The 23,405-nt window shown below is 42.2% G+C and overlaps 2 protein-coding genes and 1 pseudogene across 7 annotated transcripts in view; 2 read left to right on the forward strand and 1 right to left on the reverse strand.

The window, feature by feature from the left end:
- The window catches only part of MAPKAPK5 (MAPK activated protein kinase 5), a 30,166-nt gene extending 19,847 nt beyond the window's left edge, over positions 1-10,319 (forward strand). The window contains exons 10-14 of the mRNA XM_084649006.1: positions 1,825-1,945; positions 2,653-2,783; positions 4,938-5,053; positions 5,929-6,033; positions 6,416-10,319. Coding sequence (XP_084505132.1) covers positions 1,825-1,945; positions 2,653-2,783; positions 4,938-5,053; positions 5,929-6,033; positions 6,416-6,510 — 568 coding nt within the window. The 3' untranslated portion in view covers positions 6,511-10,319. The remainder of the gene's footprint in view (positions 1-1,824; positions 1,946-2,652; positions 2,784-4,937; positions 5,054-5,928; positions 6,034-6,415) is intronic.
- A 3,131-nt stretch (positions 10,320-13,450) lies between these two features.
- Positions 13,451-15,679, forward strand: LOC311531468 (disintegrin and metalloproteinase domain-containing protein 9 pseudogene; annotated as a pseudogene). The gene has a single exon. The product of its transcript is annotated as a disintegrin and metalloproteinase domain-containing protein 9 pseudogene (transcript).
- A 6,071-nt stretch (positions 15,680-21,750) lies between these two features.
- Positions 21,751-23,405, reverse strand: part of TMEM116 (transmembrane protein 116) — a 35,119-nt gene continuing 33,464 nt past the window's right edge. For all 5 annotated transcript variants that reach the window (XM_084649345.1, XM_084649343.1, XM_084649342.1 and 2 more), the window contains one exon: positions 21,751-22,386. In XM_084649345.1, coding sequence (XP_084505471.1) covers positions 22,201-22,386 — 186 coding nt within the window. In that variant the 3' untranslated portion in view covers positions 21,751-22,200. The remainder of the gene's footprint in view (positions 22,387-23,405) is intronic.

Raw genomic sequence — 23,405 nt, forward strand, 5'->3', positions numbered from 1 at the left:
TTTGACATACAAATTGCAGTTATGGTTTCACTGAAACCTACACTTAGAGTAAAATCAGCTTTTTTCATACAGCAGCTTCACTCTAAGAAGGTTCCACTGTATTTCAAAATGGCCACGATACTGGATTCCACAGACCGTCACTAATTTGGATAAAGTCAGTTTTCTTTCATTCTCTTTAATAAACTATCAGAACTACTTTTTCTCTTTGTCCTTCTCCAGCAAATATGTCAGAACCTGTGTCTATGGCTTGATGTGCAGGAAGATATTTAAGTCTGTATAGGGGATCTTCTTGTTTGAGAGAGGTTCTTAGCCTGTATGTGTGCTGTTTTCTGTTTATTTGGAGTTTAAAAAAAAAATTGTTGTTCACATGAGCCTTGGCTCTGGAGGTCACATTCTGCCTTCAAGTGGCTGCTTGCTTGGGAGCACGTTTAGTTGGTATGTGGCCTTGATCTTTACTTAAGTATATAAATTATCCCTTTTAAATCTAAAGGAAAAAATACAAATGGTTTGGGGTCTTGAATCAAAACTGAAATGGAGGCCTGTTTGCTACCTGTGCCTTGTACCTAAAGTTATGGACTAGCCGGGAGCACTGCTGACACTTCTGTAAAAGTCACTTACTTTTTCTTTCTATATTGAACAATTCTGCTGTACAATCAGTTTACGGTATAGTTGTCCAAGAAAGTAAATTGTGCCTTAATTTGACCGTATTGTTTTGTCTATTTCCAACTTGACCTTTGTCTTTGACCATCAGCAATGCCAATAATATATCAGCCATAATACCGACAACTTATTTTTTATTAAACAGTTGTGCCTAATAGTGGGAGCTTTAATTTACCTGCAGAATCTTTTTCAGGCTGCTCTTTCTAGTGAGTGTCTCGTGATTTGTCTTTCTTACATTACTACTGTAAACATACTCTCCATAACAATCCATAAGGTTTTCACAGAATCTCATAATGCAACTCTTCTTTACAATCCTATCTGGGACTTTACAATTGTTACATTATAGTAAAATTGTGCTTTGAGTGTTGGTACAAGTAAAAAGCAAAGAATAAGCAGATATCTGACAGTCTAGAAACTTAGGTGGAAATAGCTAATTTACACTGTTAACATGGGAGAGTTGAGTATTCTGGAGGCTGTGCAGTAAGTGTCAGGGACGGAAGGGAAAGGAGGCCATCCATCTGTTGCAAGCACAACCATTAAATAATTGCTTGAGTCCGTACGTCACTGGAGAGTTCTTTTAACTAAGAGCTGCTAATTCACCAGAGATGGTCTCTGTTGTAGAGGTGTCCACTTGTCCATCCTTCTGCTGAGGAAACAGTGCTAAGAAGTTGCATTATAGGAGCAGAGTCTGTTCAGTAAACACATACCTAACTTTGCAATTCTGCCTTACTCCGCCATGCACAAAATCCTTAAGTAAGTCCCACTACCTGACAAAACTGTAGAAGTGCATTTCCAGAGAATGTTGATCCTTTTTGCATTGGGTATTTCTTAAGGGAGGAGAACTTTTGCTACCACAGGATCTGAAGGTACAAGTTAGCTGAGTGCAGTCATTACAGGATCCCTATCTCATTTTGTGTCACTGAAGATACCCACTGTAACTCGGCAGTGCTTAAATAGATCTCCAGAAAGGGACATTGGAATAAAATGACTGATAAGGAGCAAATTGTTTGAGAGAGGTTTTGTTGGCATTCTAGTCAAAGGAGAACTCTCATCTCTGGGGATGGTAACTGCAAAATTAAAAGCACTCTGATTCTAGGTAGAACAGCAGGTTGTTGCATAGAAAGAACAGAGCATCTTTAAGGACTGATTTGTTTTTTCTCTCAGGCTGCTGAAGGTAAAGCCCGAGGAACGGCTGACTATAGAAGGAGTCCTGGACCATCCCTGGCTAAACTCCACCGAAGCTCTCGATAACATTTTGCCCTCTTCCCAAATGATGATGGACAAGGTTTAGATAACATTTTATTATTTCAAAAAGGTCAAGTCTGGAAACGGGCCACATTGATATTTGTTAAGCATTTTGTTTTAAAACTACGTCCTGCAGATTAAGAGCTCAGAGGTTAATCACCTTCAGAAAGAGAAGAAGAATCTTTGTTCCTAAAACCAAAAAGTTTCATTTAAAACTGGGATAGAAAGAAAATGCTTGAAGATTGGCTGTAAAGAGCAACCCTGAGGCTTAGGAGGAGATGGACAATTCTAGTAAATGTGATCTATTAGGGCTCTTCTATCTCTAGGTGCTTTGCTCACTTGAGTATTGCATCCTTTTTCTCCTTTGTTTAGCTGCAGATCCAAGGTATGAGTCTATTGGTCGGCAGGCAGGGGTTCAGCTGTGTGCTCTATATCCCCCCTTTAAATGACTAAGTGGAAAACTCATTTGCACAAAGGCGGTTGCACAGTCAGGTCTCTAAGATCATGGAAGTTAGACATGGAGAAGACCCATTAGACTGAGTCCAGGCCCTTGCAAGGTCAGGGTATTATCCCCCACTGGATCACTGCTCAGTACTGAGCTGGTCTTGTGTAGCACAAGCCTGATGTTATTGTGTATCCCTGAAATGTGTGCAGGATTTTTATGAACTGTGTTTGTACTGGCTTATATTAGCCTTTTATACACAAAGGAACTAATTAAAACACTATGTGTAACTTTTTCCATTCCAGGCAATGGTTGCTGGGATACAACAGGCTCATGCAGAACAACTTGCTAACATGAGAATCCAAGACCTCAAAGTCAGCCTCAAACCCCTCCACTCTGTCAACAATCCAATTCTACGCAAGAGAAAATTGCTAGGGTAACTTCCTAAAAAAATTTTTTTTAATGTTTTAAATCTAATAATTCCTAAATGTCAGAAGCCAGGGTGCTTCAATTGTTGTTTAACACTTAAACCTCTGTTGAGGTTTGTTTGACTGAAATTCCTAAAATGTCTAGTTGGTTGGTTGGTTGGTTCCTACTTCCTGTGCTGAAACAGCTGGAGTCAAACCTAGTAACAATAATACATGTATAGCATGCTGTATCTTCACAGCTTCTCCCAACACCTTTGTGAGGTAAGAAAATGGTGGTGGTATCCTCATCTTATACATAAGGAAAGTGAGGCAGGTAGGAGAAGTGATATGGCACCCAGCAAATCAGAGGCAGACCCTGGTTTTGAACGCTCTTGTTTGAGTTCTGACCACAGTTGCCAACTTTCATGTGGTAAATAAGCATGCCAACTTTCACAATAAGCCAAAAAAATCAAGCTAATCCTATTTCAAAACAAGGCCAAAACAAGCCAATTCCTAAGAACCCCAATGTTCTATGTGACTAGATCCCCCTGGTGTGCAGTCTGAGACTATGGTGGGCTCGTTGTGCACTCCTGACTCTCTCCCCCACGCCCCCCCTTGCCCCTGCTTGCCCTCTTTTGACAATCAAAAAAAAGAAGCAACAAACTACAAGCCAAACAAGCAACAAGCTACAAGCCAAAAACTAGCCAACAAGGAACTCACAAACCAATTAAGCCAAAAACAAGCCCGATTTCTGTGTTTTTTTCATGGGTTTGGAATGTCTGGTTCTGACCCTATTCTTATTTCTCTAGATCAGGGATCTCAAACTCAAATCACCACAAGGGCCACATGAGGACTAGTACATTGGTCCGAGGGTCGCATCACTGAAACTTTTTTTCATACAATGATACAAAAGTACTGTATAGTCAAAAATGAAAAAAAATGAAGCATAATATCGTATGCTATTAAAAGTCAATGTATTAACTTTTTAAAACTGTAATGCGAAGAGGGGTTTTAATAAAATATAAATACTCAGTAATTCACCTCACTCAAACGACAAAACACGCATTTACTTTTAGAATTACTTCGATTAAAGACCCTCCTCCCCCCCCGGCTCTGCCCCCATTTCACCCCTTCCATAAGGCCCTGCTCCTGCCCTGCCTACTTCCACTCTACTCTGTGCTGATTAGGCCTCAGCTGGAGTATTGTGACCAATTCAGGGCACCATATTTCAGGAAAGATGTGGACAAACTGGAGAAAGTCCAGAGAAGAGCAACAAAAATGATTAAAGAAAACATGACCTAACGAGGAAAGATTGAAGAAATTGGGTTAGTTTAGTCTGGAGAAGAGAAGACTGGGAGGGGACATGCTAATAGTTTCCAAGTACATAAAAGGTTGTTACAAGGAGGAGAGAGAAAAATTGTTCTCCTTAACCTCTGAGGAGAGGACAAGCAGCAATGGGCTTAAATTGCAGCAAGGGAGGTTTAGGCTGGATATTAGGAAAAACTTCCTAACTGTCAGGGTGGTTAAGCCCTGGAATAAACTGCCTAGGGAGGTTGTGGAGTCTCCATCACTGGGGATTTTTAAGAGCAGGTTAGACAAACACCTGTCAGGGATGAGCTAGATAATACTTAGTCCTGCCATGAGTGCAGGGAATTGGACTAGGTGACCTCTCAAGGTCCCTTCCAGTCCTACGATTCTATATCATTTATAGTTAGAATGGAGCAGACCTAGCTATAAGAAAGTGATTAGAGCAGGACAGCTTGGGAATCAGGATTTCAAGATTTGTTCCAGGTTCTGCCACTGATTCACTGTGCAAACCACTTAATCTCGCTCTGCTGCAGTTTACTCATCTGACAATTAGGATATTTACCTACCTTCTAGGAATATTGAGCATGTTACTTGATTGACATTAGTAAAAGTCTTAATCTTCTGATCTAAGGTGCCATCATATGACAGAGTGTTGTCAGAACTTCTGATAAATCTACTTTCTTTTACAGGTTTCCAGATCCCATAAGAGAAATATACATGGGTTCAGAATTATGTATTGAGTAATGGATATGATCAGACTTCTTTCAAACTTCTGTTATTAGCAGTTATTTTCACCTTAGATTTGGCTTTTGGTTACATGGCTGTGTTGTGCTCAGACAGTCATAGTGTTTCCTTCTCACTCCCATCTGTTACAGCACTAAACCAAAGGATGGTGTCTATATCCACGATCCTGAGAATGGAAGCGACGATTCCAATGTGGCTCTGGAAAAACTCAGAGATGTCATTGCACAGTGTATTCTACCACAGGCTGGTAAAGGTCACCGCTTTTAAGAAAGCTAATGCACGTTTAGTGTGATGCCAGTTTAGCCCCTGTGTCAGCAGTGAAGGAGTATGCCCAGCGTTCCTATTGCTATAGTCAGTCTCAGGAGATAGGGGGCTCTTTGCCTGACACAGAGTCCTAAAGGGGCTTGTTTTATAGCTGTAGGACAAAAGTTTCTTTGCAGAAAAGCCCAGCATCTTTGGAATTGTCCCTTTTTACCAGCCCTGAAGGTAAAGCTAACACACATGAATCAATGCCCTTTTGCCCTAGAACGTATATCTTTATGGCACCTTATACATGAAACTTCACTGCAGAAGATTGATTCATATGCATAACTTTGGTGTGACCCTTTGCTGATTTATGTGTGATGGGATGTCTAGCTAGAAGAGCCTTCCAGTGCTTGGGAGTCACCCATGCCACTGTAGGGGATCAGTGGAGGTCTGTATTGTCAGTTGTGCAGCCTTTTGAAGGAAATCACCACCCTGTTGGTCAAGAGGCAGGAGAGGATAGAATGCCGATCTACAGAGTCTGGGGAATGAGTTGCTGTTCACAGCAGTTGTATGGATTCTTCTTGGTACAGCCCAATGGAGACCTGGGAGAAAGAGGGATTGAGATGTGGGCAAGATCACTGCAAAACTTTCCAATTAAAAGAATAGGATTGCTCTTTGTAATGGCATGTGGATTGTAAATTATCTGTGTAATAAAGTGTTAACACCTTGCTTTAACAGTGGCATGTGGTGCTATTAAACTGGCTTTCTAAACAAAGCCTCTGCTCCCAAAACCAGTAAGCAGGAGAAAAAGGGTGCCTCCTTTGCTGAGAATTTATATGACAAATCTCTGTTTTATCTTGTCTTTCTTTTAAATAGGAGAGAATGAAGATGAGAAACTGAATGAAGTGATGCAGGAAGCATGGAAATATAATAGGGAGTGTAAGTTATTACGAGACACTCTACAGAGCTTCAGCTGGAATGGTAAGTGGCACCTTCTCTTAAGACAGAGACTGCTCTTACATGCAGGGTATGTTTTGAAACCGTTTTAACGAACCTGTTTTAATTCCATTCAGGCTTAGATGGCCCCAAATGGTGTCAGTTTGCCAGCACAGAGCATGAATTAAATGGTTTTTTAAAACCTGTTAAATTTTATATTTGAGGCTCAGGTAAAATTTTCAAAAAGCACTTAAGTCCCATTGATTTTTGAATGTGGGTTAGGCCTCTGAGTCAGTTGGGGGCTTTTGAAAATGTTACCCTAAGTTTTACTGTCTGGGATCAAAGCATCAGTTTGTATTCAGCCTGTTATGACTGTCTGCCTGCACTGCACTGCACTGAAACTGACTTGCTTTTTCTTTAATTTCAGGCAGAGGATTCACAGATAAGGTGGACCGGCTAAAGCTGGCAGAAATAGTGAAACAAGTTATTGAAGAGCAGACAAACTCCCATGATTCACAATAGCTAGAGCTTCTTCTTTTATTTTTTTTAACCATTTGAGAGCTATTCTTTAACTGTAAAATATTTTTTATGTAAATTTATAAATCATAATTATTTCATTAAATTTCCACACTGCTTGAAAATCCTGTATAGTTGTAGATACAAAAATCATTGGTACTGTAATATTTTTTTAAAACTCAGTTCCTCAAGGTATATATGATCACTCATGTACTGTTAATTCATGAGTCCCTTGAACGGGACAAATTATATTGTTAAAGACAGTTTGTTTTCTTAATAACCAGATGCAGAAGCAGCCTTCCATCTGCTATACAGACAGCTGCAGTGACTAAGTACATGAATGAGACAACCACAGTTTCTTAGCATTTTGCTCAGTAAATATTTGAAGCAAGTGCTGTGGAAAAAACTTCACAGGCACCCTTTTTACCTTAAATCTGCAGCATTGTAGTGACAGCAGAATTATTTCTCCTCTGCCAGATAACCCAAGAGCCACTCTTAGCATTGCTAAGGAGACATGCACTCAAGTCCATACTCTTGCTATAATCTTTAGTTGTGATTGGTAATTTTGTATCTCTCTCCTCCAGCTCCACATCTTCTTCCTGGCTTCACCAGGACTTGAGTCGCTGTTCAGCATCAGACTCCTCTTCTTTATTTTAAAACAGTAGGGGAAAACTTCAGTAACTTGTGTGTATTGTTTTTATTTTAATGGTGATACCTCTCTCAGGCAGCAACATGTGGGTGGATTTGTTTGCTTTTTCCCCAGATGACTAGTTGAGCCTGAGTTTTGTTTTTTTTCCACCACTCCACCATTTTCCTTCTGGAATATATAACCCTGGCGAAGCATGGAGTCAAGCTTGTCCTCCTGGCTGGAAGGGATCATCCTGTGTATAATCACGGTGCCACTGTGCGAGATGGATAGTGGTGATCCATCTATGTCCAAGCACATTCGCTCTATGATTTTCTTGAACTTCATCTGCCTGGGGAGGGATTGACCTAGAGCTGCCCCCGACTCAAGTCCCTATGCTGCAGCACACTGTGAAGGCCACCAAGGGCAAATCCTTACACTAATCAAACTTTGGCTTAAAAAAAAAAAAGCTTTTTTTTTTTTTAATTTAATTTAAAAAAAAATCTGTAAATATTTCTAGTTTTCTATCTTCTAATACTTTCCTTTCTTTTGAGACTCGTTGAAGGCTTTTTATAGAGATATTTTGGTACTATACCTGTGCAGCCATAGAAGAATTATGGTCTGCCGTCTGAAGTGCCCATTCAGGGCTATTAGGAGTAATTACTCTTGAACTTTGTTACATTTCATAGCTCATTACTCTTTGGTTTACATTTAACAACTTGAGCCATAAATCTCCCAGTGTACTCAGTATGGCAGTTGGGCCACATTCTGTCTTTTTCTAAATCAGACTTCCTCTTACCTGTTTGCTTTGGCAGGCAAAGCTGCATCGGATCCTTTCTGTAGGATTTTGTAAACAATCACTTGGTTTTTCCTACATAAAGGAGATGTTCCACTTTGCATTCTTTTCCAATGCGTACATTTTCTGTGTGTTGGCGGTTTTAATCCCTTCCAGTAGTACACCCACTTATTAAAGCTTTAAACTGCCTGATTATTGTAATTTTAGGACACAGTCCTTACTTAGCTAGCACCTTCCCTGACTACAATGGGAGATTTTTGCCTAAGTAAGAATTGCACCCTTAAACACTACATGGAATACTTGTGCACGGATACATACTAATGAGAAAGGTAGTGAACTAGCAGGCAATGAATAATGGTTCCTTGCTGGAAACCTAATTTTTTGGGAAAGTGAACTTGATCTCTGGCTAGTTCTGATCAGTAACTGTCCTGCCCCATAAAACTAAACGAGATGGGAATAACTTCCAAGGCTGTGGTCCATAGCACAATGGAATTTGGATACTTTAACTGTCCTCCCCCATAAAAGAGATGACCTCTTCAGATTAAGGCATAGGTACAATACGTTAGCAGAAATGAGCATTCTTCACTTCTCTGTAGTAGCAGCTGCAAGGCTCCAGGCTTGTACACCTTTCCTTTGCACTAATCTCTCGCTCATGTCAACATCCACAAAGTCTTTAAATATTTGAGATTGTTTTAAACTTTCACTCGACATCTGTTTTTCCTGGGACATCTTAATTGTCAACTTTTAAGCGTGGTGTATGGAGAATTAAACAAGGCAGTCATGTCATTTTAATAGGAATTGTGTAGCTAATTCCCCACAGACCACTTTGAAGTTTTATCCTGTAAGCCAGGATGCCCAAACTTTGCCCAACTGAGCACCCCACTGGCATCTTCCCAGGAGCATAAGGCCACATGTAGCTCGCATATAAAATGGACCAGATGGTAGTTATCCTCATCTTTAATATGGAATGCTAGGCAACAAAAAATAGTGGTCCCAGAATGCCATGCTCTCTTGTGGTCCAGCCAATTTCTCCTTTGTGAGCAAGATGGAGTATAGCATGCAGGGACCTGTTCTCTCATGCAGGTTGCCTCCGGTATTAAAGGTGATCATGACCAGGCTTGCCTTGTAGAATTCCACTGGCCAAACTTTGGGTACTACTGCCTTAACCAGTGACCTGGTATTTTCATATTGCTTTGCTTTGGAAGTGAAGCCAAAATGGGCTTTTGGTGTTGCTACTGTGTAATCACCTGTAAGAAATAGCTTCAAACTGTTTCCACAATACAAAATATCCATTTTGTAGAAAACCTTAGAGAATATTGTGGCAACTACTTCTAGGAGAAATCCAAACCAGGGCTAGAAAATGGCAAGGAAGACCTATAACTGGCTGATTAGTTACTGAACATTGTGACTGAGTCCCTTCTCCATTTATCGGTTTTAATTTATTTAAAATGACAGGATGACTTCATGCCATTAGTAATTGCAAGATGGGTAAATTCAGATCTGACTTAGAACTGTTTCAGTATTTTAACGGTGCAGGTTTGGAGGGGGAGAAGTAAAATTTCCAAGTCTCTGGTGGAAAAACTGCCTTTTGCAAGTTTACTTCGATTATATTGTCCATATCCTAATTGAGAAGAGATTAATCTGAAATGTGTGTAGGAAGGAAGAGATTACGGTGACACTAGTTGAAACTGAAGGTCAAATGGTTTTATAAAATGATAAAACTGATTTATTTTACTTTTTAAAAATTAAGTTAAATTTTTGAATTCAAAATTAAATAAAACTATTTAAATGAAATCCATTAGTGTACGTAAATTTTATTTTTTTCTGCCCTACATTTTTATTTTTCAGTGGATGAAACTGCCAGGTATTTTGTCTTGATTGTGCATATTTTTGTTTGGTAATAAACTCCACCAGTCCTCCTTAGCAGACTGTAATATTTTAAATATCTTGAATTGAAAGGGTCTGATGGATGGTACCCCATAAAAGATAAAAATTTCATAAAATTTTCTTTATTAAAAAAACAAATGATGAAGGAAGCTAGTATGTGAGGGGTTCTTTTGTTTTTAAGTAAAACTCTAAAATAAATCTTTGCCTGAAATCATTTGACCTTTTATATATTTTTTTTAAATATAAATCTGGCTTATCTTGTGATTTGACTGGGGCTACTTAAAAAAGAAAAGAGTAGAAGAACTTGTCTAGAAGGAGAATATGTTGGCTTGGAAAGAGGAAGATATTAAAGTTTTGATATCATTACCACGTGTTTTTCCTTTGGAAATCTCTCTTGGAACCCTTCATATGACATGTTTATCTTCTGTGTATTAAGAATATTTTCATTTCTCCTTTTCAGTGTATTTGTAATATTAGTTTATTTTGGATCAGTATTAGATTGTAAATATTATTCATCAGTGTACATAAAAAATGATTTTACTAAACTTAAAAAGGTATCTGGCTTTTTTGTTTGGATCAGGGCTGAATTTAAATCTTTGTAGCCCAAAGGGAGAAAGGGACAGTCCTGTGGTCAACACCAAGGACAACTGGGCTCTCTCTCACTATAAGTCATCTGATCTCTCTGCTTCAGTTTTACCTGCCTGTAGTAGAATGGAATAGTCACAGTCCTTTGTACCTCACAAGAGTGCTGGGCGGCTTAACTTACTCATATTTGTAATGTGCTGTGTTTAAGGGCAAACTACAAAACTGGGCTAGACAAAGCACCAGAAAATAAAGGTAGGTGACAATCTCACACTGCTAATAGGTGGGGCAAGATAACCTGTCATCTCTTCTTTAGTAACTGTGATGCCTCCCTCTAGATGGCAGTATTATACGCTCAATAAGAATACAAAAAGAACAGGAGTACTTGTGGCACCTTAGAGACTAACAAATTTATTTTAGCATAAACTTTTGTGGGCTACAGGCCATCTTGATCATCACTTCAAAAGTTTTTTTCCCCCCTGCTGATAATAGCTCCTCTTAATTAGCCTCTTACAGTTGGTATGGGTACTTCTACCTTTTCATGTTCTCTGTATGTATAAATACCTTACTATATGTTCCATTCTATGCATCCAATGAAGTGAGCTGTAGCTCACAAAAGCTTATGCTCAAATAAATTTGTTAGTCTCTAAGGTGCCACTAGTCCTCCTGTTCTTTTTGCAGATGCAGACTAACACGGCTGCTACTCTGAAATAAGAATCCAGTTTAGCCCCATTCTGTCAGTGTATACAGTAGAACCTCAGAGTTACAGACACATCAGGCATGGAGGTTGTTGGTAACTCTGAAATGTTTGTAACCCTGAACAAAGTTACGGTTTTTCTTCCAAAAGTTTACATCAACAACTGACCATTGACTTACTACAGCTTTGAAACTTTACTATGCAGAAGAAAAATGCTGCTTTCCCTTTATTTTTTCCCCATAGTTTACATTTAAACACAGTACTGTACTGTAGGTGCTTTTTTTCCCCTTTTCTGCTGCTGCCTGTTTGCGAACTTCCGGCTCCAAAGGAGGTGTGTGGTTGACTGGTCAGTTCTTAACTCTGGTGTTTGTAACTCTGAGTGAGGTTCTACTGGATAACTTACTGTAGCTGTAATTTTTGAGTTGGGGAGAGAAAGTTGATGTGTTTCTACTGTGGTAGCTAAGACTCCATTTAAATGTTTTAAATCTGATGTCTTCTTTTACGTTTGGTGACCCCATGCTGTAAGGGTATTCTTGGAAGCAGAAACTATGGTAGTTATTCTTATTTCCTTAATGAGTTGCGTAAAGGGAAAACTCTCAAGGCACTGCATTAAAGAAAATTAAATTGAAGCAAAGGAAGGCATTGCAAGGTTTTGAGTTCACTATGTTTGAGTTCACTGTGTTCACTAGCTGGAATGATTTTGCTTTTATAAGAACTTTACACAAATGGGAACTGTCCCAAGATTTCCAGGAGAATTTTGTTCAACCTTTCAGTAAAGAACACCTTCTACTAGGAGACTGATGTGTTTTCTTGCTTCTTGGGTAGTTAGTTAACTCATACTTCACTGTATTACAGTCTGCATTTAATATCAGTCAGATATCTTCAGAGCCCTGTTAGAATATGGCAGGAAGACAGGAAAACAGTGACTGTCCAAAGGCACATTCTAATTGGCCTTGTTACACGGGGACACCAACCCAAGGAGGACCTCATCAGTCAAAAATGCTTAAGAAATCTCTGCACTCCTAAAATTGACAGGGAATGGAGGGGAGACCTGTGTGCTGAAGATAGGCAGGCTGGTGATGGAGGGAGATGGGGAAGACACAGTGACAGCAATTCTGGGTCATTGCTGCCTCTCCAATCCACTTTCCATTGTAAATAACCTAACTGTTCAGTAAAACTATTTTTAATCTTTAGCATAATAGAAAGTGAGTGGCTATTTGGTCTATAAAGCATTGCTGTGACACAGCATCCATGTTGCTGGAGGAAAGAACAGGCCTAAAAAGTCCTGGTAACTTGAAAGAAGAGAGATGACAAAAACACAAGCAAGCTGTATATATGTAAAATTGTAGCGGACAGGAAGCTTACAACCCTCTTCTTTATTTTCTCACCCTACTGTGAGAATAACTTTCAGAGCAGAAGGCTCAATGCATGCAACCCACTTTCCAAAAAACAATTAATAAAATGTCAGCCTCTAATTGAGCAGCAATAGGATGTACAGAAAAGGGCATTATGCTAGCCCGTGCGCCAAAAATCATTCATTAATAACCCAAGGTGTGTCTTGTTGCTATATTAGGTCCCAATGAGTGACTGAAGCACTGTTCACCACCCTTTATCTTTCCATTGCCTTGTTCATTCAAAATTTATATAGAGTAGAATCCCAGGGATCCAAATCTCCACTTCATGCCCATCCCTGCATGGGGGAACACATGGCTGCATTCTGAGCTTCATGCCGTAGAATGTTCATATTCAAAGAGGCACGAGGAGAAACAGACACCATCTGGGACATTCCATTGTAGCAGAAGTTTCAGGAGTAACATTTTATAAGTGTTATCCTCTTCCCAGTTTAGAAGCCTAAATTTGCTTTCACATTAGAGAGATTTGTTAGTGTTTCTGTGCTGTATAATATAGCAGGATGGGCTCTCTGGCTGGCCTGCTGCTTTGTTGGACGTAGTATTGCCCTGCCAGACAAAGAGAGAGCACCCCTGAAAATACAAAGGAGACATGGGGAGGGTGCCCATAAAAATATATGTGAAAGGCAGCAGGCAGCTTTGATACTTCAGGCAGATCTAGCTGGTGATATGTAAGGAGAGTGTGGGGAACATAACTTGGTCATTAAAATGTTCAGAGTCAGGGAGGGAGGCAGTTAGTAAGGGGTATGGGTAGCAACTAGCAATGGAGAGAGGGGCATTACCTGTATGTTTTTAAGATGCTGGGCTGTACTGGGTGAAGGAGCTGCTCTGTGATTGAATTAAGGGCAGTACTGCTGCATTAACACCCTAAGGTTTCCCTTCTCTACTGCAGTTTGTGTAGCAGCAACCATAAATCAGATCCAGAGAGCATTCAGTTTAATCCAGCGTTAATGCGGAGGAGTCTGATGGCCAGGGACGGAGTGCTGGGACAAAGGCTGCTCCTCAGACTGGGCGTCTCCATGGTGCTGCTGGGGCCTCTTCTTCCCAGCACAGTCTCTAGTCCTCATCTACCTCCACGGTTTGCTTCCTATGAAGTGATAGTTCCAAGGAAGCTAGCAGCCAAGGAAGGCAAAGCCACCAAGGATGAGATGTCCTATGTCATCAAGGCAGAAGGAAAGAACCACATTGTTCACCTAAAGCAGAAGAAAGGATTCCTAGTAAAAAATTTTCCAGTCTTCACTTATGATGCTAGAGGTCAACTGAGAGTTGATCAGCCCCATATTCCAGATGATTGCTACTATCATGGGTACGTGGAAGATACCCCAGAGTCTCACGTGGCCCTCAGCACCTGCTCTGGACTCAGAGGGTTTCTCCAGATTGGGAGCTTAAACTATGGCATTGAACCTGTAGAGACTTCCTTTACATTCCAGCACCGTATTTATCGAACAGAGGAGATGGAACCCAAGGCTGTGATGTGTGGATTAACCGCCAAGGAGATAAAATATCAAGCTTCTGAAACAGAGAGGAGGCAGGTTCCCAAAGCGGAAGAATTTCATCCCTGGACGCACACTAAGTATATGGAGCTTCTTATAGTGGTGGACAAACTGCGGTTTGAATATTCAGGAGGAAATATAACTAATGTTTCAATGCAAGTTGTTGATGTAGTCAGTATGGTAGATGAGCTTTTTTATCCTTTTCGTCTTCGTGTACTACTAACTGGACTAGAAATTTGGACAGAAAGCAACCCCATCAAAATTACACACAATATAAGTGAGGTTCTTTCTACTTTTAACCTTTGGAGAAAACGTCACATTTATCCACGGGCGCCACATGATGTAGGACACCTGTTTGTGTATATGAACTTTGGAGCAAACATTGGAAAAGCGTACTTGAGAAGTGTCTGTGATAAGAATCGTGCATCCGGTGTCGAAGCATTCTTGCATGGCCCTTCAAGGGAGTTTGCTGTACTTGTTGCTCATGAGTTGGGACATAATGTTGGCATGAAACATGACGGAAAAGAATGTGTATGTGCCAATGACAGTACCTGCATCATGAATGCGCATCATATACAAGTCCATCAATTCAGTAACTGCAGTTCTAGAGACTATTTTGACCTAATAGTGTCCAGGAAAGGACACTGTCTGAACAACATCCCAGAAATTGAGGAACTATTTCATGTGCAGCATTGTGGCAACTTCATAGTAGATGCAGGAGAACAGTGCGATTGTGGCTCCAAAAAGCAGTGTAAAAAGGACCCTTGCTGTGATCACACTTGCCAGTTGAAGCCAGGAGCGATTTGTGCTTTGGGACAGTGCTGTCACAAATGTCAGTATCTTCAACAAGGAAGAACATGCAGAGAGAAGACAAATGAATGTGACCTGCCTGAGTATTGCAATGGGACGTCTCCATGGTGCCAAGAGAATGTGTATATGCAAGACGGGACTTTATGCAGTGACAACGGCTACTGTTTTCATGGGTTTTGCTCTACTCACAGTTTGCAATGTCAACACCTCTTTGGCAAAGCAGCCAAGGCAGCTCCAGAAAGTTGCTTCCAAGAAGTGAACGTAAAAGGGGATCGGTTTGGCAACTGTGGAGGGAATGGGGGTGATGTAAAGTTTAAGAAATGTACGTTGGAAAACATCTTGTGCGGAAGGCTGCAGTGTGTGAATGTAAAAAGAATACCTTGGCGGGAGGATCATATGACCATAATTCAAACACCAGTGGACAACATGTGGTGCTGGGGGACAGACTTTCACTTGGGGATGGAGCTCTCTGATACGGGTATAGTAGAAGATGGCGCAAAGTGTGGTACAAACAAGATTTGTATTAACCATACATGTATTAATGAGACAACTGTGCTGACATCCAACTGTTCTTTAAAGAAGTGCAGCAGTAGAGGGGTTTGCAACAGCAATGAGAACTGCCACTGTAATGATGGCTGGGCCCCTCCGAACTGTCAGTTTGCTGGCTTTGGAGGAAGCATTGACAGTGGGCCCCCACCACTTTCCAAAATTGGACTCTTTAGTTTTGTTGGGACTATTTTGGGTATAACCATTGCTGCTGCTATAGTCACTGCAGTTATCGCTCTCTTACTTAAAAAGCCTGTGTCAAAAGTGATTCATAGAGCATCTGAACGCATTGGGCAAAGAAATCCACCTATCCGGAGCATGTCAAAATAAGGCAGCATTAGCTTCAAAAAGCCAGTGCAGAGTGGCAAGTCCATTGTTTAGGGTTTCTCAGAGCAGCTGTGGAAATGCCTGGGGAACCCAGCCGGAGAATCAATGGGTCCGGATGACTAGTTTCTGTAGGACTCATGTAAATTTACTTTATACGTACACACATACACTTTTGGCAGTTTGTTCTGTTTTTTAACTATTTAAATAAATTTGGTCTTGGAATCAAATAGCAAAACGGTCATCAAATTAAAAAACTGATGGATTTAAATCAATATATCATCCCCCCGACCCCCAAACAGGCCCTAAGCAATTCACAGCTTGTCTGTGCCAGGGTTTGTAACTGGGGTCTGACTGGAATCTGGCAGCCTTGCTTCCCTGTTTATCACCATTGTGTTTTTTTAGGATATGGTGAATTGACACAGAAGCTAGCAGAGAAGGGGCAAGACCCAGTTGGGAGTTTTTAAAACTTAATATTTAGGGCTAAGGTTCCTATTTTTTGCCATTTTTTTCTTCACAACCCACAGGTTTTTCCCTCAGCAGAGGCTGGCACCTAATATCGTCCCCTTCAGCGAAAGTCAGCTTTCCAAATGGCCATCTCTCCTTGTTCTTAGTGAGACAGAAGCCACAGGCAGCCCTTGGTTAAGATGGCTACCATTTCCCTACAGCCTGTGGAGGAGGACTTTAGGCAGCTCTTAAAAGAAATGGGTACGGTCCGTGTCCCCCACTGTTACCCGTGGGGCTGAAGTTCTGCTGCCCTGAGGGAAGAGGGCAGCCCCATATTCTGTGAGGAGGCAGAGAGGGGCACTGTGAAGAACAGGTGGGCCAGGGTGGGGAGAAAGGGTCGGTGACCCCAAGGGAAGGACACTGGTGTGGGCGGGTGCACGTGGGCAAATATAGGTGAGTGAAGGAAGAAGCCGTGGAGGCTTCCTAGAGAGGGTCAGGAGGGAGGTGGGTTATCTATCAGGACAAAGGCTAGAGAGGGCTCAATGGCAGCCATTCCCGCCTTACCCCACCCCAGGGCATAGGAGAGGCAAGTGGAATCCCCTCCAAGCAGCCAGCAAGGGGGGAGGAGGGGCTTACCCCTTTTTGTGGTTTTTGGCAGTTCAGGTTGAATTTTGAAGCCAACCTCACCCTGTAGGCTCACAGGTCAGAACGCAGACCAGAAAAAAACATTGTTTAAAAAAAAAAAAAGTCTCTCACTGTTTAAAGTCGTCTCCCGCTATGTGGGGAGCTGAGTCATGATTTTTAAATGCTTGTTTTCGGCCACACAGCCTATGGCCCTCCTGCATTTCTCCCCTTCACAAGCTCCTATTTCAAGCTTCCTGCCCCCTGCCCAAAGCCTCAGAATAGTAGCTGCTGACAGCCGTCCAGCACCCCATTCACCAAATTGTCCCTTTCCAGTACATCAAAGGATTTCTCCAAGCACACACTACTCATTATCTTAAGGTGGGGAGGTGTTGGAAAAGGAGGTAGTGGAAGACTGACATCGCTGGGGGCCACTGATGGTTGGGATGGGTGATACTGCCATCTCTTTAAGGGAGACCAGTCTCTGTTTACACACAGCAACTGATAAAACTTCTGTAGATACGTGAAACAGTCTGCAAACCCTAATGTCCTTCCCTACAGGGGACTCGTGCGGCTATAGTCTCAGGCCTCTTTAGCCTCAGTCACATGTTGTAGACTGTTCACCTTCAACCAGACATGAAAGAAGAAGAAAAAATGCTGTTTGAAACATTCCATTGCAGCTGGCGTTTCAGATGCAAAGGCCAAAATGCTTTTCTTCCTCTTCCCAGCTTAGAAGCCTGAATTTCCGACCACACTACAGAGGCCTGTCAGTATTTCCGTGCTCCAGAATCGAGCAAAGGGGAGCCTTTAGCTGGCCCCTGGCTTTGTGCTATGTGATAACACCCTTCAAAGTTTCTTGTAACCTCATCCAATAACCATCCCAGGTGTTTTACAAGCATTAGCAATAATGGTTGGGAATAACACCTAAGACAAGGCCTTTAGCTGAAGTCTAGGTTGAACTAGTACATCAGCAATATGGTCATCCAAGTGCTCCCGCTGCATGCGCTCAGCTGGGCCTAACTCTGTCCCACAATGCAATGCTTTGATTTTGGAGGTTGCTCCAAAGCCTCTGTTCTCACCAAATAGCCTAGGCGAGCAGTGGAATTTTTTTCAGCTTTTTCCAGCTGGCAACGAAGGCTCCAGGGCTGCAGCTGAATAACCTGTGCATGTGTAATGGCCTGCCAATGTACACCCGGTGGCTGGATTGGGGTCTTGGTTTTAGGGCTACTTGCCCTTTGACAGTAACCAGCTGAAGGATTCTAATGGACCCACTGGAATTTCCTCTGGGGGAGGAATAGTAGTTGGAGTGACTGCCAAAGAACAGTGGATTCTGGGTATAGTGAAAAAGCCAAGAAAGTTGACTCGGGGTTGTTTGGATCTGACAAGTCAGGCATTTGGTTTAACTAAATCCATGTTTTCTCTGTTATAATTTGTGGAAATTTGGCTTGGAACCAATCATTGTCTATTTGCATCTTTAGGAATTGCCAGTGCCAGATAACTACCACGTAGCTAAAGTCATCAGAAACCTTCCACCCCTAGCCTAACCATTGGAGCTGCTGCGGTCTAGTGCATAGAGCACAGACCTGGAGCCAAGAGTGCCTGTGCTCTAATCCTGACACTGACTTGCGACATTGCCTTGGACACGTCTCTTAGCTACTCTGTGCCTCGGTTTCCACATCTATAAAGTGGAGACTAGACTTTCCTGCCTTTCAGGATGTTATGAGGATACATTTGTTAGTTTGTACAGTGTTCTGAGTGTAAAAACTCCTGATGCTATATAAATAACACAGCAATGACATAATGTGTGTGTGTGTGTGTTTGTGCTACACTGCCCTGTGCTAGATAGAATCAGAACTGCTCACCTGTGTGTCATTGGTGCTATATTGCTGACAGTGAAGGGTGATTCTCCTTTAGCCCAAATAGAAGGGGCCTGTGATTGTGGAAGTGGAATGTGTAGGAAAAAGAGGTGCTAAGGTAACAGTGATAGGACAGTGTGAGAACCTAGCTACATATCCCACTGTTGCTGTGAAGTCCAGCATATGGATAACAGTGAAGTCATAGTTAACTTTGGATTTGCTACAAAAAATTACAGTTCTCAAAAGTCTTTTCTTCCTCTTAAGGGATAGTATGAATTAGGGATAAAATGTTAGCCTTATATGTGTATTTATTGATTCCTGATAGTTTGTATCCACAATTTTAATGCACCTCCTGGTAAATATTTAGTAGGATGGTAACGTGGCAAATGCCAGCAATCCAGTGGTTAGCATTACTACATGCAGGAAGGTTTGGAGTTTCTTGGTCTGAAATGGTGCAGTTCGATGATGGCTTTTCTCCTGTGGTTGAAAATGAGTCAGACGTCCAGCTCCAGACCCGAGCACAGATGCTGAGAAGGACAGACTGTGCCAATGATGGCATCTGGGGGAGTGTGAAGACCTGTCAGCAGTGGCATTGACGGTCGTTCATGTCCTACTAACAACCGGCCTGACTCCAGCGATGAATACCGCATACAGAATTGAGCCTGGCTCATAGTTTTCTGAGAATCTATATCCTAGGTAACCAGGGGCCAAATCCTGAGGTCCTTACTTGGGAAAAACTCCCATGGAACAGAATTCCCACCATCTCAGTGGGAACCTAAGAATTTAGCTTCTAGATTAGGAGCTTCTGAAAGCAGGGGCTAACTTATCTGTGTATACAGCACCATATGCACCCCGGGCTGTATAATGAATGATCACATTACAGTCATCAGAGGAACCAGGCACCAGGAACCATCAATGTATTTGTTATAGAACTTAGTGAGACAAGACATGGGATACAACTGCAAGAGACAACATAGGCCAGGGGCATGCGTGATTTTGGAGGTTTGCCCCTTGTAGCTACCCAGATCTACTTAACCTCACTGCTAATGAAAACAGAGAAATCGGCTTTCATTCCCATGGCATCTGCTGCTATGTCATTGTAAGGAGATGTGGCAGGTTTGTTTACTGAGTCTCTCTAGCCTGCATCTCCAGGCTGAGAGTACTTAGTTTGTGATGGAGCTTACATGTGTTCTTTCTCTCTCATTTTCCTTAATAAAGTCATCAGGATTGAAAGTACAGGTTTGATCTTGGTTTATGAGAGACAGAGCAGCTACTATGGAGCAGTAGCAGCCCTGGACATGTTCTGTTTGTGCCATAATCTGCTCCCATTACTCTTAGTTGTGAGCACCTTGGCAGAAGGTAGCCTCAACTCAACTAGCGTTTTGGTGGAAAGGTTTCTGTGAAACTCCTACTGTGACCTGTTTAACTTAGTCTTACGTTTCTTTCTCCCTTTGGTTCAAAGTCTGTGCTCCCTGCAGGACTGATCCATAACTAATGAAGCTTGTTCCCACCTCTACATGCACACTGTCAGAACTAATATAAAGGCTCTGCGAATAAACAGATTTAAGATATCTAATCTAAACAAAATATTTCAATGGATTTTTTTAAAATGTCCCCTGTAGCATTCTAAGCCTCAACACTGGAGCTTTGTATTAATGCAAATCCCTTAAATGTCTCTGTGACTCAGTTTCACCATCTATAAAATGGGAGCAATAGTACTGTCAGAAGGGAAGTTCCCATAGTTGGGGAAGGTGGTCCTGGGTCCCCAGCCACGTACCTCTGCACAAGTACCAACCCTTTTTCCTAGAGGACTGTTAGACCTCTGGACCAAGTACTCCACTTAACAACAGAACAATCATTGTATCTAGCTCAGATAGTGCCAGGAGTTAACCCCAGGGAAGGATCTCCATCAGGGGTTACACAAGGTCCTTTTCCCCTTGGTACAGCATATATCATACAGCCCTCCTAGATAAGCACTTGCTCTCTGTTTTGAGCTGATCCATGCCCCCCTTCAGTCAGTCCTACCTGCCTGGCACTCTGGAGCTGGGGTCCGCTGTACACTCAGAATGGTGGGGTCCTGCCAACTGGTCTCAGCTGTCCTGTTGGCTCCAGGCTGTGCAGTCTACATTGCTCCCTCTCTGTAATGGCCATGGCAGATCTTGATTTCTCTCTCCAAAACCAAAATCCGCTCCAGCTGCATGCAATCTTGCTTTCCAGCCCTATGCTGTCTGCTCATTTGTCCAGAGTCTCCCAGGTGGTCTGTAGCCAACCTCTTGGCCTTGGTTTCTAGCGATGGCACTTGCCCCAGCCAATGAGGCTTGAGACGTCTGTGGCCAATAGTCTGTTCCTGTTCCAGCGTGGCATTTGTCTAAGGCACTAGGAGTTGGGCATTTGATAGCCAATCACTCACAGCCACAATACTCACCGCCACAATTGTCCATGCTAGTTTTCCCTGGAGGGAAGTGTCTCTACCCAGTCCCCATCCCCTAAACATACTTGTCCTCAGGTCACCATCTGTAAAATGGAGATAATAGAACTTACCTCACAGCCATAGGTGCAGGAACTAGGAGTGCTGGGGGGGTGCAGTAGCACCCCCAGGCTTGAAGTGATTTCCATCATACACAGGGTTTACAGTTTGAGTCAATGGCTCCCAGCACCCCCACTATACAAATTGTTCCAGCAGCCCTGCTCATGGGGTGTTTTGGGGATAATTAGCTAATGTGTAAAATGCTTTGAAGACATGATGCTCTGTAGAAGTGCTACATATCACTATTACAAAAGGACCAAATCCTGCTCACCTTACTCATGTGAAGAGCCCTATTGACTTAAATAGGGCTACTCATTTACGTACTGTCAGCTGAGCATGATTTGGTCTTTGGAGCAGAAATTAAACAATTTAGTTTGTTCATTCTCAAAGCCGAGTGAAGCACAAAATGTAAACAAACAGCATCAATGATGAAAATTAAATTCCGTTTTCAGAGTAATTTCTGTGTTAATTTAAAGCAAAGATATATAGTTTATAAAAACATGATCTAACTTCAATGGGTTTACAGGGCACAGGGATGAAACTGACCAGTGATTTTTAACCTGAAAGTGTGACTTTTAGCTACCAGTGTTGGACTTGTTTGCATTTTTGCATGGAGGTAGAAGAGCATGATTTATAAATAGTCATCTTGGCTTTATTGTTCAATTGTAATTACAAATATCTGATAATCACTGAGGTAAGAAAAACATCCCCTGGTCATCTACCCTTATGAGAAAGGTCTTTAAGGAGCTGTAAAGGATCTCTCATATACAATTCCCAGCAAATCCTGGAGATGTTTTCATAAGGAAAAGACTGCACTAAATGGCTTACAAAGGTAAAATAATGCATTACAAATTCATAAAAAACTATAAAATAAATAATGATCTTCAGTGAAAACAGCTAATCTCCAGCTAGATGTGCTCAGGCTTTTCCAGCCTTAACTCTGCATGTGTTACTGACAAAACAGTTCAGAACAAGAAAATCAGCAGAATAGGTCTGGCTGATGTCTCATAGACATGACCGGGCTAGGGTTGCAGGGCAACATGCTGCCCATTCCTTTCTTGCTGAGCAGAGAATTGTCACAACACTGTGGATGTAGCTACAGCTGCTGCCTGGGTGCTGGCATAGTGCTTCTTCTGGGACCGTAAGAGAGGTGTCTGTGTGTCGATGTCACGGCAAGCTTTGCGTTTCATGCAGCGGAACATGTGCTGGGTCCACCCATAAACGATGCAATTTAGGAGCCCCTGGGAAGCTGCTGTTAGAGCCTAGGAGAGAACCCAGAGCATAAATCTCTCTTTACATCGGATATACCCCTGCCCTACGCAGCTTCCTGCACATCAGGTGTGGTTAATGTCTAATCCCTAGGTTTCACCATGCCCATTGGGCCAGGGTCTGTACTGGACTCAGAGCTGCAGTTCTGTTACTGGATTCAGTTAACCATGATAAGGATGCATTTCCAAGGAAAAGCAGTATTTCCTTGAAATTGGAATGAATCTGAAGAGCCCCATCAGGGCTTAATCATAGAGCTCCTGATCCAAAGCCCGCTGAAGTCAGTGGGAAAACTCCCACTGACTTCAGCGGGCTTCAGCTCAAGCTTTAAGTGTGCTTCAGCACATGGACATGGACCTTTTGGAATCCGTGCAGGATCCTCCCACCTGTCCTGTTTTCAAAGTGCCCCCAAAGACTGTGCCCACAACCTGTGTGGGCACAAATAGGTAGTTAGAAGCTCCATTCCATAGCAGATGCTTGTTTGCAACCACCCTGGAGTTTATGGGTGCCATGGTCGAGGCCAGTTTCAAAATCTGCCTGTAGCTGTTCCACTTAGAGCACTCACCAAACTCAGTGGAATCGAGCTTGTTCGGTGCTTAGATGAGGAAACCATAGGCTGCTGCAGGAACTGATATTTATGATTCAGTAGATGGCTCTCCTCCCTCTGAGACAGTATTGACCCCAGGTGGTGCGAGGGGAATGCTGTGCTGCTGGAGTTGCTATCTTTTGAGTGAGATGCCAAACCGAGGCCCTGACCACTCACGGTTATAAAACTCCCACTGGTTCTTTTCACAAAAGGATGATTGTTAACTGTGATGTAAACTAGCCAAATGTCAGGGTAATTATTTGGTCTCCCTCCATTTTCTCTGCACTTTCAGTTGGAGACAGGATTCTTCAGGTCTTCCTGGCCTCAACTGCAGGGTGGTGATGTTCTGGGCTAGAAAACAGCTGCTGGGTTCTACCTCAGGGGAAGCTGCCATTCAGTGGGAGGGGAAATGATCCCTGGGTATAGTTT

Source organism: Lepidochelys olivacea, assembly GCF_965140295.1.
Source record: "Lepidochelys olivacea isolate rLepOli2 genome assembly, chromosome: 15".
Taxonomy (NCBI): domain Eukaryota; kingdom Metazoa; phylum Chordata; order Testudines; family Cheloniidae; genus Lepidochelys; species Lepidochelys olivacea.